This window comes from Sminthopsis crassicaudata, chromosome 4, assembly GCF_048593235.1.
Source record: "Sminthopsis crassicaudata isolate SCR6 chromosome 4, ASM4859323v1, whole genome shotgun sequence".
NCBI classification, from domain to species: domain Eukaryota; kingdom Metazoa; phylum Chordata; class Mammalia; order Dasyuromorphia; family Dasyuridae; genus Sminthopsis; species Sminthopsis crassicaudata.
Genome location: NC_133620.1, coordinates 364,018,887 through 364,036,106, shown reverse-complemented (window position 1 = coordinate 364,036,106; position 17,220 = coordinate 364,018,887). Strand labels below are relative to the sequence as shown.

Sequence of the window (17,220 nt, the reverse complement as noted above, 5' to 3'; positions counted from 1 at the left end):
TCAACATCACTTTCTGTTACACTAGTTCTTTCATTCTTTTACCCCTGTAGTAAGTTTAAAGTTCTTTCCCATTGTTTCCTCTGCTCAGGGTTCTTTGGGACCCAATCAAAAGACCTGATTGGAAGAAAAGAAGTCTTTTTTTTTTTTTTTGAGTGGTTCCCCTTTTTTCCTTCTCCTCCCCCACCCCAGGTCCTTCTCTTTTAAGCATTGTGTCTTTAACACACCACATACACACACACACACACACACATACACACACACACACACAGAGCTTTGAAATTAGTTTACAATGTGGCAACACTGACAAGAAGAAAACAGCTACTAGATTGCAATCAGTCTATTTGCAAGGACTCAGGAAAAAATAAAGTCATTTTGGTGAAAGCTAGGGTCTTGAATTTTTTTTCTTCCCTTAAAACAATAAAAATGCAAACACTAAAAGGAAAAGAGGCCCAAGGAAGAAAGAAAGTGAATCCCTTGACCCCAGGATTTTTTTTACACCTTTCTGGAGAGAAAGAAGGTCTCTCTCCCTAGACTGCATCATCAAGCACATTTTATTAGATATTTCCAAAGCTTTGAATTTCTCACATAATTGAAATTGAAACAGCCATTTGTGGTGCTGAATGAATTTCTAAAGGAAAAAAAAAATCTCTTCATGAGCTGGCCCTTTTCAGTACCCTCCCTCTCACCTCAACCTAAATTCAAGCATCTCTTGAACACACAGACTCACATATGGACCTCCCCCACCCGGTTTATTTTTTACATCCTCCACTGCCATAAAAGTTATATGCTTCTTTACTGCCTTAGATTTGGAGACATCTGGGAGAAACTCTTCCCAGACAAAAGGCTAAAAAAAGAATCCATTAGGATTAACTTGCCTGTCACGGCCAGTGACAAATAAATGAATTTGATGGTTTTAGATCAGTCATTAGTGGACCTACCCCTAGGCAGATAAAGACCAACTATTGAGGAGAGAAACAACTTTAGCCTGGAAGCCTCACCAGCACAGAGGTGCTGTTTCCAACTTTAGCTCCCAATCTCCAGAGAAAGTGAGGGAGGGAATATGCTACAATACAAAGAGCCAGATCTGAAATCAATGAACTCTGATTCCATTCCTGATTTTGCTATTTCCTTCCCATGTGACCTCAAAAAAGTCACCTTATATTTCTAGACCTCTCTTTCCCCATTTATTAAAATGGGGGAAGCTAAACTAGAAAACTACTGGGTCCCTTTCAGCTCTAGATATGATCTATGACCACTTGTCTGTAGGCAGGTCAAACAGATCCTCAAGGTTAGAGAGAGAGAAAAGGTTACTCAAGTTTTCATCAATCAACAAGTATTTAATAATTACTTCATAAGCATCAGGCCTTCAGTTGCTGTCAAGTAATGGGAGTGGAAAGAAAAAGTGGAAATAATCCCTGATCTGGTCAGGGGCTACACCCTAAAGGGAGACACTATATACATAAATAAACATATACAAAATATACATAGAGGAAAAGAACCCCAAAATAGAAACATTAAAGGCTCTTTCTCCTCTTCCTTCCTTTTCTACCTCAATGTAAAGAAAGACAAGAAGAGTCAACTCCCATTTGGGTCACTAAGAACACCCTGCCCTGTGAAAGCAGATCTTCTGAGCTCAGTCTGTGATGGTATATTCTGACGAAATGGTCACCAGCTAACAACTGATACAGAGGCAAAGCAAAATCTGTGTCCTGACATAAGTATGGGCAGGATCATTATTCAGCCAACTTAGAGGTTGGGATACAACACTGAGGATGTAGAAGAGAAGACAAAAATGTTTCATAATTAATTCTGGGTAATAATCACTTGTAGAAGGAAAAGAGAGGGGAGACAAAATGGGAGAAGAACAAATATTTAGGAAAAAAGAACTCTGAGGTTGCCTTGCATATGGCCAAAGGTCAGAATGGGACATGGCAAGCATAAGAGTCACCTGAAAAGTATGAATCTGTGGCTGGTGAATAAATGGGATTTTTTTTTTTCTTAATAAAGACCAAGGTCACGGGCACCATCTGTGAACCCATGTGAGCCAGTCAGCTTTGCTCTGTTTCACAGCCACAGACTGGGACTTGAAATGCTAGCCAGCTGTCTCAGAACTGTATACCACTGGCTGGAAGTGTGGCTGGCTGACAATACAGATGTGTCCAAGAAAACCAATTCATATTCGGGGAAGGGGAGAGGAGAGGAACAAACCAAACCACGTGCCTCAGCAACAGTGTCACCTTTGGATACAGGTGAACCAAAGGAATATATGTAGATGACAGGGTTGGAAATAGCCCTATCGAATTGTCTTAGGTAGTGACATATTGATTCTAGAATCTCCCACTTTTGGCACCACAGACCTCAGAGAGTCATCAGTTTAGAGCTAAAAGGATTCTTATAAGTCAAGTCTAATTTCCTCATCTTGCAAATGAAAAAATTAAAGTCCAGAGATGACAGTTCAGAAGGAAGGCTCAACTTCCTAGGCATTCCATGATGTACCATCAATGTAAACCTCGAAAAGTTCAATTCCATTCAAAGCTGCGGCAAATACACACAATGGCTTCTCATAGCCTGCTTAATAAAATCCCAACTACTCATTTTTAGTCTGATATTCAATGTCCTCTACCATTTGGTCCTAAGCTACTTTTCTAGCGTGACTATTCTCTTACAAACACCCTGAACTTTATCCATAGCAAACTATTACCCTTTTCCTAAATATGTTCCAATACTCTCCTGCCTCCTTGTGCCCACTGCTTGGTATGCCCTTCATTTCCAGCTTCAAAATCCTATCTTTCCTCTCAAGTCTATTTCTAACACATCTACCCTACAAGGCCTTCCTCCAACCAGATCATTACTACCACTACCAAGAAACAGTGAGCTCTCCTTCCTCTAAAATTCTGTGGACTTTCTCTTTAGAGCCCTTTACTGGCATTAATCGCCTAATTGTAATTCATTGTGATTATGTCTCTTATCTCTACTGACTCTAACTTCCAGGAGGAAATTTACAGACTTAGGCATCTTTGTATTGCCCAGGGCTCTGTATACAGCAGGAACTCAAAACTGTCAATCAGGTAACAAACATAATGTATCAAGCACTTATCATGTTGTAGGGCACTATTTTTTGAATGAATGGATCAATAATAATAAGTCAAGGTTCCTTGAGATTTACAAAGTTCTTTCCTCATAACAAGCCTGTTAAATAGGTAGGGCAATTATTATTGCTTCTACTTTACAGATGAGAAAACTGAGACTCCAGGAAGTTAATTATATACATTCACACACTAATAAATAATTAGCAACTATTAGGTGACACAGAAGACAAACAATGGACGCAGAGTTGAGAAGACCTGAATTTAATTCAGCCTCAGACATTTACTATCTTTGTGAACTTAAGAAAGTCATTTCACCTCAGTCTACTTCAGTTTCTTCATTTGTAAAATGGGATTATGACAGTTATCTCCGAGGTTATAAAGATGAAATGAGATAATACTTGTAAAGTGCTTTGCACATCTTAAAGCAAATATAGAAATGTTACTATTATTATTGGTCAGATCTGAATCCAGGTCTACTGGCTCCAGGACCAATGCTCTCTATGCCATATAGTTCCTTGCGGATGGATGTGGATAGCTAAATATACCAGATCCAGTTAAATGGGGATATCACAGTTAAAGAAATGGAAGGAATAGTCCTATCCCCCTCATTGTTCAATTGTATAATTTGCAATTAAATACAAGTGACTTATTTGAGTTCACAGAGATACCAAGTGGCAAAGGTGAAATTTGAACCCAGATCCTCCAACTCTAAATCCACTACTCTTTCAATTGCCTCTTGGGATGTAAACACTGTCTGTTTCTAAGGCATTGAATCCAGGTTGCTGGATTTAATAATGCAGAATATATAATGATAAATAGATACCACTTCAAGGAAGTCACCCAAGGTGGGAATGATACCCTATACGAGATTCCTTTTGCCCAACTCTCTCTGACCACAGGAAGAGTCGTGTGTGTGTGTGTGTGTGTGTGTGTGTGTGTGTGTGAGTGACTCTTCCTTTTCTGCTACAAAGAATTTCAGAGTAAAAGAGCTTTGCTTCTCTAGAGGAGGTCTATGATCTTCATCTTAAAATCAAAGAATCGTATTTAGATAGGGAAAGTAAGCTCATTCAGGTTTTGCTTTTAGGATAGGTCCTTTCCCTTATTGAGGTAACTGCTTATAATATGCAATACTTGTATTGCAATTCCCCTTATATTTGTATTGCATTTGCTTGTATGTTATCCTATATTTGCAACAACCCTACAAGGGCATCTCCATTTTTCAAATGGGAAAAGTGAGTCACAGAGTGGGTACATGACTTTCTTAAGATCACACACAGTTACTTTCAATGGTACATACTCTTCAACTGGCATTTCTAGAGTCAAATTGGTTGACTTGCTCCTAAGTCTTTAGTTCCCAGAAAGAATTTGGTGATATATATTTGGGGGTCTAGACATATGATGGTTCTGTATTGAAGCCCCAAGATAAATAGTTAGGGAGGCACAATGGAGAATGACAGGTATTAATGTCAGGAGAGTTGCCTTATCTAAGGTTGCACAGGGAGGTGGTAGTAGTTACAGGATTTGAAATCTCTTGCTTTACTTGTATATTATATGTTATATATAAATATAAATTTAAATAATCCTTTAAAGAAGGAACTCTTGCTGCAGGTCATAGCCAAGATAAGAGCTCACTTGAGTTTGGGTCCTTCTTCCAATGAATTCAGGGGAGATAGTTCCTTTATTACTTAGTGACGTCTTTCAGAAGTTCTGTAAGTAAACAGTTTCTTTCTAATCCCAAACTCTATGATGTTTTAAATCGCACACCACACAGCAAAAAAAGAATGAACTCAAGGGGGAGAGTGAAAGAACCAAATACAGAAGTCAATCAGAGTCATTTATAGTAGACCATTAAAAATGCGCATGTACACCACTCTGGAGTAATAATGATAATAATGATAATGATTATAATTATAATAATAATTGCAGCTAACATTTGAATAGTATGTTAAGGTTTGCAAAATGCTTCACAAGTATTATCTCATTTGATCCTCACTGCAACCCTGGGAGGTTAGTACTATCACATTACCACCATTTTTACAGAAAACGAAAATGAGGCAAAGATTAGGTGACTAGCCTAGCGTCACACTGCTAGTAGGTATTTGAAGTTAAATTTGAATTCAGGCCTTCCTGACTTTGGGTCCAGTATTTTGTGCAGCATGCCACTATGAGTCACAGAACACCTGTCTCTAAGAAATTAAAAATGATTATCATACAAAATGCAGAAAGAGGTATATGGTGAGAGGGCAAGCTGTGACATTTAAAAAATAAGGAATCATAAAAAAAAAAAAAAAAAAGCAACCTCAGGTTAAAGGATCATAGGATCATAAATTTCAAGCTAAAAGAGGTCAATTAGTCCAATCTCCACATTTTACAGAAGAGAAAACTTGAACCCATAGGAATGAAACTTCTTTATATACTAAGTTGCAGAGTTGGGATTCAAACTTAGCTCCTCCAACTCCAAATGTAGCATTTCCCCACTGTACCATGTTGGATAGCAATAGGAAAACATGACTGAAGAAGGATTGGCCACATGACAAGAGCAGGGGATAACTGGTGGGCAATGCAAATACACTACTGATAATGAAAAAGGCCTCAATCTCCATGTTGGATGAAATACCTATAGTGAACTTGTGAGAAGACTTAGATAATAATCTAATGGTGAAGAACAGGCATGAATGAGTTGCAATCTGTGTCACTGGAGGGAATAATAACAGTAGGGAAAGCATAGATACAGTAGAGAGATCCCAGAAACACTGAGCTTTCTGATTCAGTATTTCTTAAGAATACCTGTTGAAAAGCTGAGTTCTGGTACTAGTTCTTTCACTAACTCCCTAAATGATCTCTCAGAATAACAAGTTTCTCCATCTGAAAAAAAAAAAAAAAAGAGGATGACCCAAGCAAGATCCCTTCCCTGACAAATAGCCTGATTCTATGACAGATGAGTTATAGAGAAGAAAGAATTCAATTTAAAAACAAGCAATTAATGAGCATCTAAATTGATGGTCATCACACTATGCACTGGTGAACTAAAGTAAAAATAAAACGTTCCTTGTCCTCAAGCACCCTGCCTTTACTAGAGCAATACATATATCATACGTGCACAATACATACATCCATACATAATTAATAACACATAAAAAGACATACCAATATACACATAAATTAAAAAGACATATACATCCATAAATAAAAAGACATACATACATACACAAAAGATATATACAATATATGTAAATAAAAAAGACACATATGTATATATATATGTAAAATAATTAAATTAGTCTCATCTAATTTAATTAAATTAATTAAACAAGTCTCATCTCCTTAAAACTTAATCATCCAGAATCCAGCAACAAAAAGCTAGCAAAAGATTTCATCTCTGCCTTCAAAAAGTTTACATTCCATTGTGAGGCATAGATAGCTACAGGATATAGTAAGCAGTTCCAACACTAAAGTTCCTTCCTTCCATAATAAGGAAAAAGTAAAGACTCTTCCATGGCCCAGGCACACAGAGAAATAAAGGAAACAACTGTATCTTCCAATCCCAGTTTCACAGATTTTTCAAACCATAAAACATTTATCGGTTGACAAGAGAGTTTCCATTCAGAAGGAAAGAAAGACAAACTGAGAGACAGAGAGAAACACAGAGGGAAATATACAGAGAGAACTAGAGAGAGAGAGAGAGAGAGACAGACAGACAGAGAGAGAGAGAGAGACAGAGAGAGAGAGAGAGAGAGAGAGAGAGAGAGAGAGAGAGAGAGAGAGAGAGAGAGAAAACATCCTTAAGAGAAAGATGAGTCTGTGGAACAGACATACATCCTCATCAAAATGGACTGAGGTAATTAGTGTCCAGCAGCCTCTGAAGACTTGACCCTCATAATTAGTTAATAAAATCCAACTGTACTTTTCCGCTGTAGAAGCTGATCATTTCCTACACTATGGGGATAAATGAACAGCTGAATTCAAAATCCTTAATTCAGCAACTCATTAAAAAGCAGATCAAAACAGATTTTTATTTATAAAATGCATTAAAGAATATTATGACAGGACAAATATTAAATCTGTTCTTGGCTGCCACTATTCTTTTCAGTGTAAAGTTATACTTTCTCCCTGCCATCTTGCCTGAACCCCTTTACAGAGAAGTCCTCTGCTTAGCATTAGTTGGACAAACCACCCAAAGAGATTCTGGAATCGATGGCTCATATTTCAACAGCATTTTCCTCAAAACTACCAGGGAGGAGACCATAAAAGTATAATTTTCCCCATTTCACAAATGAGGAAATCAAGATCTGGAAATATGGCATCATCCATCCAAAGGTGTAGAACAAGGAAGTACCAGAGCTGGACCAGAAACACAAGTCTAAATCCTGGCCCCTCTGTCACAATGAACTGAAATACATTGACATCCAGTGAAGACCAGTAGTTAACGTCTATCCCCAACTTTACAATTCTTAAATAACCAAAAGCCTTATTAAGGAAGAAAAAAGTATAATGCTCGAAATTCTATATTCCTCCCAAACTCACTTTGCCAACAGAATATTATTAACCTAAGTTGCAGAAAAAGAATTCTTGATCAAGTATGGATTGACCTAGATCTCTCTCTGATCTCTCTGGAGTCCCTTCCGGCTGGGATTCTGACACATCTTAGTGACCAAGCCCCCAAATTTTCAGTCTGGTATTTAAAGCCTTTCATAATATGACTGCTAATGACTTTCCTTGTCTTCCTTTATGGTACTCCCCATTGGAGACTTTGTTTTAATGAATGGGTCCATTATATGACATTCCATCTCTAATTCTGGTCTTTGTACAGGTGTCCATCCCTCTCACCCCATACATCTGGAATATACTCCCCTCCTTTTCTCTACCTCTTGCAAGGGTAGTTTCCTTCAAGGCACCGATCAGAGACTACTAGTCATGTGAGAACTTTGTCATTCCTCCTTAACTCTCTCCTTTTTGAAATTACTTTGTATTCTCTTGTACATTCTTTGTATTTACTTAGCTATCTATTGCTGTGTCCCACCCTTCAATGAGAAGCAAGCATGGGCAAGAAATGTTTTTCATGTTATATTTGTGTGGGCAGAGAGTAGCAAAGAACTTTAAATGTTATATGTGTTTAATAAATATTTTTTGAATTGAATGAAGGATCTTAATGCTGTAGCAGATAAAAGAAGAAATAACTGAGGAAAGAAAGGGAATTGTACGAATTGAGTGAACCATACTATAAGTCACATCGCTCTGCTCTACCTTTTACATTCTCACTCTAGAAAAAAAGAATACTCATAGATCCTTGTCACTTGTTCTCTCACCTCATTAGGGTTTTGTAAAAATGGACACATTTGAAAAAGTTATCTTGAGGAGGTCTAGTAAAAGAAACTGGCAAAGTAAGACATAGTGAGATGATATCATATAAAAAAGGGATTTGTGAAGTTTCCCTGATGAATGACATCCCAAGAAGAACTGTCAATTTCAGAGAGAGGGTTTTAGGGTCCAACAATTCAATTATAAATATACTACATATGTGGAGAACATTTGTACAGCTATTTCAGGAGCCAGAAAAAACACTACCTCTCATCCAGGTCCAGAAGTGGGTCACTGAAAAACCAAGCAACCTATTGTATTTTTATGAAAGTAAATGACCTTATCCTCCCTCTCTCTCTCTCTCTCTCTCTCTCTCTCTCTCTCTCTCTCTCTCTCTCTCTGTGTGTGTGTGTGTGTCTCTATCTCCCTCTCTCACACACACAAAAGAAGAAAAACAGAGAGTATAGGGGGAGGGGAAAACAAAGGCCACCCAGGGTTAGAGTCAGAGATTTTTTTTTCCAGTTTCCTTCGGGAGTAATCTGACCCTAGCTCTCAGCAATCAAATGGGTAACCTGGAAATTTGAAGATCCACGTTTATGGAGAAAAAGCAATTCAACTAAAGGCAGGAAATACTGCTAATTCTATTTGGACTCCTGAAATTCTGGGCCACACAGTCTGGAGTGCAACTCTAATCCAATGGCCTAATCCCAAAACCATAAAACCTTACAGTACAAACCTTTTGATGAGAACAGAAATAACCTTGCTCTTCACTAATTAGTATTCACTCAAACTGAAGACTATCTTGAGGCAGGGAGAAAAACATTTAGCTATTTTTGCTTAGTTTAATTCCTTTACAATACAAATAACATTTAAAAAAAAAAAAAGTACCAGCATCTATCTTACTTCATACATGCAGTCCTTAAGCCATCATACCACATGCCAACCAACTATTTTTCCTGGGTGGATTTTAAATGTGCAAAACCATGCCTCTCCACACACTAATAAAATGTTCCCCAGCTCCTGGGAGACTCTGCCTAAAGAAACAAATTGAGTTTGTCTGCTCGCTGCTCCTTAGTCCCTTCCCTTCTGGCTCACAATCAGAAGTCTCAACTTTTTTCTTTCTACCAATGGAGCTCCAAAAACACAGTGCACGTGTATGTACACGTATACACACACACACACACACACACACACACACACACACACACACACATACACACACACTCTTTGAATCACATATAGAGAAGGAAAAGTTTAGGAAATTTTTCCATTCAATATGTAAATCAAATCCCTGTTTTTGCCGTCACATGAAATGAAGTGTTTTCCCCTTCTAACTTGGCAATCTGAAAACTACTTTTAAATAGAAGGGGGTGGGGGGATGAGGGGGAAGGTGCCCTACATATGTACTCATGGAAAAGTCAAGTCTTGTCTCAGTCCTTCAAGCAGCTACTCTAGCACTACTTGTACAAGGTTACATTTCAAAACTTTTCTGCCCAGGGACTGGCATGTACTCAAGAGTACGAGCACACTTGTACTCGCACGAACACACTCTCTCTCTCTCTCTCTCTCTCTCTCTCTCTCTCTCTCTCTCTCTCTCTCTCTCTCTCTCACACACACACACACACACACACACACACACACACACACACACACACACAGTTTCCAAGGATAGCCTATAAGCAGAGTGTAACATTATCCAATCAGATTGAAACCAATACATTCATTATCACCTTTCTAAGGTCCAAAAGGCCTGTGCAGCTCTTAACATTTATTTTCTGAAGAGGCGACATGCAACTAACTAAAGTTCTTCAGGATAAAGTAGGGATAGCCCAGGAACTCTCCAAGCAGTGCTCAAAAAAACAAAAACAAAAACAAATATCCCATCTAAAAAGGTACTACAATTAGTCTCCAATGCCATCTGAGTTACACTTGAACATGATGCTGATACACTCAGGACACTGGCTGAAGCTCCTGACCAAGACACTCACTCTCTTCTACCTCCCACTTCTCGCCCCCAATCAAGCACCAGGGAAACTACTTCAAGCCAGTTAAATCAGACACATAAAGCCATTCTCCTGTACTTACATGAACATATGCTGACACCTTTAAGACACCATAGGCTTGGGCTTTCAAAAGCTTTCATTAGCAATAATTCTCCATTTGAAACCCAAACTGCACCAACTCTCTATGTGCCCAAAATCCTCCTATTGACCCTCCTGACTTACCTTGGGCTGTGCTCGACGAGGAAATGCAACTTTGGGGTCGATCTGAGGGGGAAAAAAAGGGAGGAAGAAGTTAATGTTGCATTTTAAAAAGAAAAGAAAAGAAAAGAAAAATGCCAAAAAAAGCACCTAATTATAAATCACTCATTTCTCAGGCTTGCAAATCAGCATTTTACAATCTTCCTAGGCAACTCACAAATACCCTGAACTTTGACCCAGCTAAACTGTGGAAAAAACTAAGAAATACATTGATCTTTTCCATAAACTGAGTATTCAAACTGTAATTCTCTTAATAAACAAGATATTATTTGCTATTAATTATTTAGGCAAGGGTTTTTCCTCAAGTCAACACTGAATATTAAATGCTACCTACTTTCTCATCTGTGGCACACTGCTGGGAGAAAAAAATGGGAATGTTATCTGGGTTTAAAAAATTATAACCTGCAAATTAAATTTAAAGCTTCTTCTAGCTTTAAATAATTTGTGATTTCTCATATCCTGCCCTTCCTCCACCCAAATAAATAAAACAGGAAGGGAGGGAGAGGGATTCCAAAAAGAAAGAACACATCCAAAAGGAAATATAAATGAAATTATTCATTTTTTAAATTTATAACTGCATTTTTTAAAATGAGTCTTCAAAGCCTGACATGGGAAAACAAAACAAATATCTAAAACACTACACCAGGTAAACACACCTGGCATTTAAAAACCAGAGATCCTTTCATGAGGGTGGGGTAGAAAGAAGTTACCTTTCTATGAATCAGGAAGGTAAATTCAGGATAAAAGCCAGTTACAGGAATAGTAAAAAGTAAGTCTCATTATGTTACCTGAAACTGGACTTGGGGGATGGGGGGCCATCAAAATTCAAAAGCTTTTTTCTATTTAGTTAAAAAAAAATTACTCAAATCATACAGATTAGATACTTGGAGAATCTAACACAATAAGGATTTTTTTTTTAAAGTTAGAAAATGACCACAAAACCTTTTAGGTCATAGGACAGGAAGAGTGGATTTTATCTGATAGACTGAGGATAAAGGAAGAAGGAAAGGGGGGAAAGTATTTCCATGGCTAGTTTTCCTTCTGCTTTTAAATATCATGAATCTCTGGGTATAGTTATCATAAGAGGGTGAAATGAATATTGCTACAAGTTACTTATTCTGAAGCTTTGGCTTTTATATGAAAAATATTGCTTTTTAAAAATGAATGTCTGAATCCAATTTAGTTCTGCTAAAAAGAAAAAAAAAAAAAAGTCGAAACTTTAACAAGGGATTTTGTCTCCCCCCACACACACCAAGAAAAAGAGCAATTCAGTTTCTTTTTTCACTGACTCACCTCACCTTGGTAGTGATGTAACATGATGCTCTCCTAGTAATAGTTTAAATGTCACAAAAACCTACTTACTTAAACTACTCTATTAAAATGCCTTTAAAACTGTACTAAAAGTAAGACAGGTTCTAGCTTATATTACCCTATTTTAAAACATATGCCTGAGAAATGAGAGATTCTATGTTTTTTTTAAGCAAAAAAAAAAATTTTTTTCTAAAAAACTATCCTTTCATAAAGATTAACATGACGAATGTATCTACCAACAGATCCATCAATGACTAGATATTTGTCTACCAGAGAAATACAACAGGTGTGGATTTTCCATTCTGCCAAACAAATTGTAAGACAGGTACATACTTATTCAAAAGAAATAACCAATTTAAAAAAAAACTGGTTTCAGACCGTCATGTCAAAATGCAAAAATTAAAGTTATACTCAAAAAAAGAAAAGGAGCTAAAATGAAGAGAATGAAAGGCATGAGGTGGGATTCGGGGAAGAAAGGGATGATGATTCCATGAGCAGGAAAGGGACAAGACCATCCTCCCATCATCAAAAAAGAAAAAGAAAAAAGAAAAAGAAAAATTAAAGAGAAAGAAAAAAATTATATGACAATGTTAATTTCCAAAATCAATTCTCATAATCCAAGTCAAAACGACTGTAGGTCAAAATAAGATCAGTTTGGTTTAGCACAATTTTCTCCCTTCACTGGGGAAACTTCATACAGGCCGCAGGTATTTCTGACGGCTATCTGAGGTGACCATGGCAAATCCGTACCTTTTGCACATCCCTGTCAACTATTTTTTTTAAACTACCAAAAAATTAAAAATGTGAGTTAGTTAGGTACAGTTCTACTTACTGTATCTACAAGTCCTCTAGGAAATGACTAGGATACTATTTTTGAAACGAATAGCCGTTACCTAAATAAAACTTTAAACGTAACTGTAAACAAGATCCTCTTTTCCATGTCAATAAACCAACCGCCTCCTGCGCTGAGTTGAAACAAAGTCAAATGCTATGTTATACTAAATAACAGTGACTGAAACATGGCTACAAATACTGAATGAGTGAGAAAGTAATTGATTTGTATCTTACTCCAGATAGGGTTTGCTTACCCACCACAGCTCTAGCCTACTCTATGATGGATCATATTCCCCACATAAATAACATTTATGTTTCTTGGGGTGAGGGGTAAAGGGTGTGTTGGAGATTGGAGAATAAAGAATAAGGGGAAAAAAGCTAAAATCAATTCCTGGAATCTGTTTCAAAATACTTTTTCATTTTTTTTTTTTTTTTTTTTACTATCTTTAAAATATCTAGCCCAAATATTATTAGGGGAGTGAAAGAAGTGAAAGGAGAGAGGGGGCTTCCGAGAATGATATTCTTTGGACACACGATCCAGTGATCATATCACAAATAATTATTCCTAGAATGAATGGATATTCAGCAAAATTAGTAGAAAAATTAAAAGGAGAAAGATGAGAAATACATTAAAGTGATTTCTCTCTAATCTGAATTAGGGTCAAAACTGGAGAGTAAATTTGACAATGCCAGAAAGCTTTCTCATGTTTGATTTTGCCTTAGGACTATTTTATGCTGAGGAGAAATAATTTTACCCCAACTCCTTATTTTATAGATAAGATTAAGGGACTTGCCCAAGGTCACAGGGTCAGTTAATGGCTATGCTCAGGCCCCCTAACCCCTGACCAAATGTTCTTTCTATCACCTTAGGTATAAGGTGATAGAAATAAAATCTCTCACATCCACGCCCCAATATCAAATCTCAATGTCACCTTCATGCTACTGGTTGATGCAGCAATATTAAAATTATCAGAAGCTTTCCTGGAGGGTGGGCAATGGACTAACCAGCATCATTTATTGTACATAAAACAGTTTAAAGGACACTTTCCCTTCCTTCCCACCTCCCCCTTCCGACTAAAAACCAAATGAACAAATCACCCAAACCAACTTATTTTCCACCAAGGAATTATAATCTAACCATCTTTTCCCCTCCCAGTTCAGACAATGGGCCAATTTCATGCCTGACCTCTGCTTGAATCATTTCACTCACTCTGGTCTAGAAGGCTTCAAATTCAAACATAAGTATCCAGACCCACACTGAAAGTGTTTGATGTGACAAGAAAAAAAAAAAATCCATTCAAAATCTAAGGCTTTATCACACCATCTGGAGGTGAAGCTTTAAAGCAATCCCGGAGAAGGGATATTCTAGTTTCTCTATTCTATCCCTTCCAAAACTAAATCACTCTTGGGGTGATTCTTCAATGGGAGGTTCTAGCACGGAAAAAAAGGAGAATACCTAGGAAATAGGATTTTCCCTCATTCCCGTGCAGTGACCATTGAATGAAGAATAAAGCTCTGCCTTCCAGAAACCCGCCCAAAGGGAATCTCTCTCTTCAGCCAGTAGTACCATGTGCCTTGCTAGTTGACAAAGAAAAGTTGCTTTGCTCCAGCTTGAAGTTATGAGGTTTTTTTTTTTTTTAAGCAACTCTTCAGTATATAAAAAGTCCCCCATAAGGACCTCCAATGTTGCCCTCAAATCCCCAGGACTGCAGCTGAGAAATTTAGAAACCACAGACTAAAAGCTAGTCCCTCCCCAAAGTGAACTTCTATGCCCACTTTGCAAGCTCTCCCTGCAACCTACACAGAACTCCAAGCACATCCTGAAAAAGGACGCTGTCTCTTTAAATGAGCCTGTCATAGTCGGAAACGTAGCAGAAAGAGAGCGAACAGCAACAAAAACATACCGTCTTCGAATCTAACTCATGATGGGGCTGAGCTAATACTTTATCTACACTTGCTGGGTCGGCAAACGTGACGAAACCGAAGCCTCTGCAATAAAACAAAGAGGAGGGGGCGGGGGGAGAAAAAAAGAAAAGACTATTTTAAAGAAAAAGGCAAGAATGAATGAACCCCAGCCTGGAAATCGGAGCAAAATTCTCCCTCCTTCCTACCCCGCCCCGCTGGTTCCCCTCCCCCAGCCATTCCACTTACTCTCCCCAGCCATCCAGAAATGGGGGGGGGGGGGGCGCGAGATTGGGGGTTAGGGAGGGGTATTAAGGGTCAAAGGAGGAACGAAGGGAGGGAGCGCAGAGGTAACTTAGAAATCGCTCAGCCTCTCCAATCATTTGCCACCTCCGTTTCCTCTCCTCCTCCTCCCCTTAATGCTTTGTTTTATACCAAAGCATGCAGGGCAATTGAGATTCACCTTCCACGGAAGAGGTTCAAGACTTGGGGAACGGGGAACATGGGCGAAGTGGAAATCTGTGTTTATGTGTGTCTGTCTGTGTCTGTGCCTCTGTATGTGTCTGTGTCTGTAGACGTTTAAACTATTTGCAAAGTGGATGCTGCAAAACGTCATTCTAGAGGCGAAAAAGGGGGTGAAGAAAATATAATATAAAGCCAACATCTCTCCCGGAGTTAACTCCATATGATCGACCACCAATAATTTAGGAGGAGGGGAGCGAGGCCGGACAGGGAAGAGGCAATGCAGGGGCATTCAGAGAAAAACAAAACAAAACAAGACACCACCACCCATTCTATCCCATTGATACTTCCACAACCACCCCCAAAATAAAACTTTAACTTTGTTCTAAATAAAAACAAATTCAAAGGGGATCATTTTACCTGGAGCGTTTGGTGGTGGGATCTCTCATGACCATACATTCTCTAATTTCTCCAAATTTGCTAAAATAGTCTCTAAGGCTATCTGTGGAGAGAGAGACGGGATGGGGGGGTGGGGGTAAGGTGTGGAAAAAGAAAGAAAAAGCAATGCAAATTTTGATCACTGACAAAAACCAAAAGTAGTATTTTCTTTCTTTCTTTCTTTGCATTTCTTGCACACACAAGGAAAAATACAGCAATAGAGGTCGAATAGAGGGCTCGGAAAGGATTTGCTATTTAAAAAAATAACCTTGCACAGGAGAAGTGGGGAGCCAATGGCGGGGGGTAGGGGGGGTCTGCACTGGGATAACAAAGAGCAATAAAGAAGCCAAGAAGGGGGGGTCCTAGACTCCCCCCTCCCCTCCTCCCTTACCTGGTGAGGTTTGCCAGCTCAGGCCACCGATAAACATTTTACTAGAGGAAGAAAACATAACAGAAGTGAGCACAGATGTCAGATCGGCCATTTTGACGTGTAACTTACAAAAGCTAAAAGGAAGAGGGGGGGAGGAGAGAACTGGGAGGTGGGGTGGGGGGGAAGGTTACAGCGAAATGCAATCAAACAAAGGTGTGGAACTTCCACGGGGGTGGAGGTGGAGGTGGAGGAGGGGAGGGGGGAGAAGACGTCCTACAAAATGCATGGTCGTCTCCGTTGCAAGGGGAACAATCCGAGAGGTGGTGGTGGGAAGGGGGTGGGAAACTTACCCAGGGTCGTGCTGTGAGTCGTTAGGGCTTCCAGAGGTGGCTTGGCTCCCATCTGCCTCCATATCTGAGGCCCCCCCCGCCCCCCCACCCCAAAAAATTAAGCCCCACAGTGATCGGAGCAGAGCAGCGGCCAGCTACAAGCCCAAAGATCTCCCTCCTCCTCCTCCTCCTTTTCCTCCTCCCCCCCCTCCCGAGCTACACCGAATCTCACAGAGAGACGGAGCCGGGGAAGCAGCGAGATCCGTCACACGTGGGATCAGCTTAGCTCAGCTCAGCTCCTTCTCACCCCCCCACTCCTCCCCTGCCTCCCCCCCCATCCTCACCTCACCCCCTCCCTCTCCCCACCCCCATCTCCTCCTCCTCCTCCTCCCCCGGCGCACGTGGGGCGGAGTTCTAGAACGTCGTGTAACCAATCCCGGTGACGTCACGCAGCCTGGTGCGGCCCCCTTCCCGCCCTCCTCCCACCACCCCCAACAATCCCAGCGCGCGCGCACATACACACACATATACACATACACACACTCACACACTCGCGCGCGCGCACACATACACACACACACACACACACATCAACCGACGGGACAGATGCGCACCCGCACACACAAATACAGATACACACACACATACACACTCACACACAGAGACGCGCGCGCGCGCGGATCGCACTAACACCTAACGATCCATCCTGCCCGGATCCTGCGGGCTGGAGCGCGAGGCGAGGGAAGCGGCAGAAGAGCACTCCGAGTTCCCAGGATCTCAAGGGCAGGGATCGCTGGGGCGGGGTGGAGGGGGAGGCTCCCGAAGGTGTGAGGGGGTCGGGGAGAATTAAAAAGACCAGCCGTACCTAACCTTAATAGCGGAGAGGCGAGGACCGACCGGGCAAGCCAGCCGACTCGTCCTCCCTC

At 39.9% G+C, this 17,220-nt stretch overlaps 1 protein-coding gene across 1 annotated transcript in view; it reads right to left on the bottom strand.

Moving 5' to 3' along the window:
- Positions 1–16,695, bottom strand: part of MSI2 (musashi RNA binding protein 2) — a 522,649-nt gene extending 505,954 nt beyond the window's left edge. Inside the window, 5 exon segments of the mRNA XM_074261866.1 lie at positions 10,613–10,654; positions 14,698–14,782; positions 15,578–15,659; positions 15,987–16,027; positions 16,316–16,695. Coding sequence (XP_074117967.1) covers positions 10,613–10,654; positions 14,698–14,782; positions 15,578–15,659; positions 15,987–16,027; positions 16,316–16,377 — 312 coding nt within the window. The 5' untranslated portion in view covers positions 16,378–16,695.
- Between the last annotated feature and the right edge of the window lie 525 nt (positions 16,696–17,220).